The sequence below is a fragment of the Trypanosoma equiperdum genome (assembly GCF_001457755.1).
Source record: "Trypanosoma equiperdum strain OVI genome assembly, contig: ctg_962, whole genome shotgun sequence".
Taxonomy (NCBI): domain Eukaryota; phylum Euglenozoa; class Kinetoplastea; order Trypanosomatida; family Trypanosomatidae; genus Trypanosoma; species Trypanosoma equiperdum.
In genome coordinates, this window is record NW_027124934.1 from 3,609 (window position 1) to 4,581 (window position 973).

Sequence of the window (973 nt, forward strand, 5' to 3'; positions counted from 1 at the left end):
ACAATGCCACAACATGCAGCAACACAACAGGATGCATTTATAATTCCACTGGAGAGGCAAACAAAAAATGTACCTTGAAAAAGGACGTGAAAGAATAACTAGAAAAAGCAAACCAAGAAGAAAAGGGGAAAAGATGGGAAAACGGAATCAACCTGTTAAGAGAAGACAAAACAAGAAGAGTGTAAAGATGGTTGCAAATGGGATCGAAGGCAAGTTCAAGGATTCCACTTTTCTCGTCAATAAGAAATTAGCTCTGAGAATGGCTGCTTCTTTTATTAATTAGATGGTATTTTAGTATTTTAAGAATTTTTATGAAAATTTTTTTATAGAGAGAGTTTGCCATTTTTTAAAAATTTGCTAATATTTACAAAAAATTAATATATTCTAACACTTTTTGAGAAATATGAAATTTTAGGAAAATGTGTTAGAAAACGGAATGTGGGTGCAAAGACGTGTGGTAATATTGTGTAAAATGAGAAAAAATCTAATAATATTTTTAATTTCGTTTATTTCTTGATTTATTGAATATTTGTTAGTGTAATAACGGTAAAAATTGTAATTATAACGGTACGAGAGTGTTGTGAGTGTGTATATACGAATATTTATATAGTGAGAGAATTGTGAGTGTGTATATACAAATATTATAATAAGCTTGTGCTTAAGACAAAGGATGTGGCTGATATAGAATCATTTTAAAAATATCAAATGTTCAATTAGAAAAAGAGAAACAAAACATTGTGGATTCTGAATAACTCAGTGTAAAGACATCACGTAGGCAAATATAATAAGTTAGAAGATAATGGAGAGAACGTTGAGGGAAAAACGAGTCTTATGGACAAGGGAGGTGGATAGTCTTAGTATTCCCTAAATGTAAGAGAAGAAAAAGAAGGGAAAAGACATAATTCACAGAAACAGAGCACATAACAGAGGACACGATACGGAGGAGACTGTGTCAGACATATTTCACTCAAAA

At 31.1% G+C, this 973-nt stretch overlaps 1 protein-coding gene across 1 annotated transcript in view; it reads left to right on the forward strand.

The window, feature by feature from the left end:
- The window catches only part of TEOVI_000519100 (uncharacterized protein), a gene marked incomplete at both ends in the record, with an annotated part of 579 nt that extends 536 nt beyond the window's left edge, over positions 1 to 43 (forward strand). Inside the window, one exon of the mRNA XM_067227381.1 lies at positions 3 to 43. Coding sequence (XP_067083482.1) covers positions 3 to 43 — 41 coding nt within the window. The remainder of the gene's footprint in view (positions 1 to 2) is intronic.
- Positions 44 to 973: the final 930 nt, after the last annotated feature.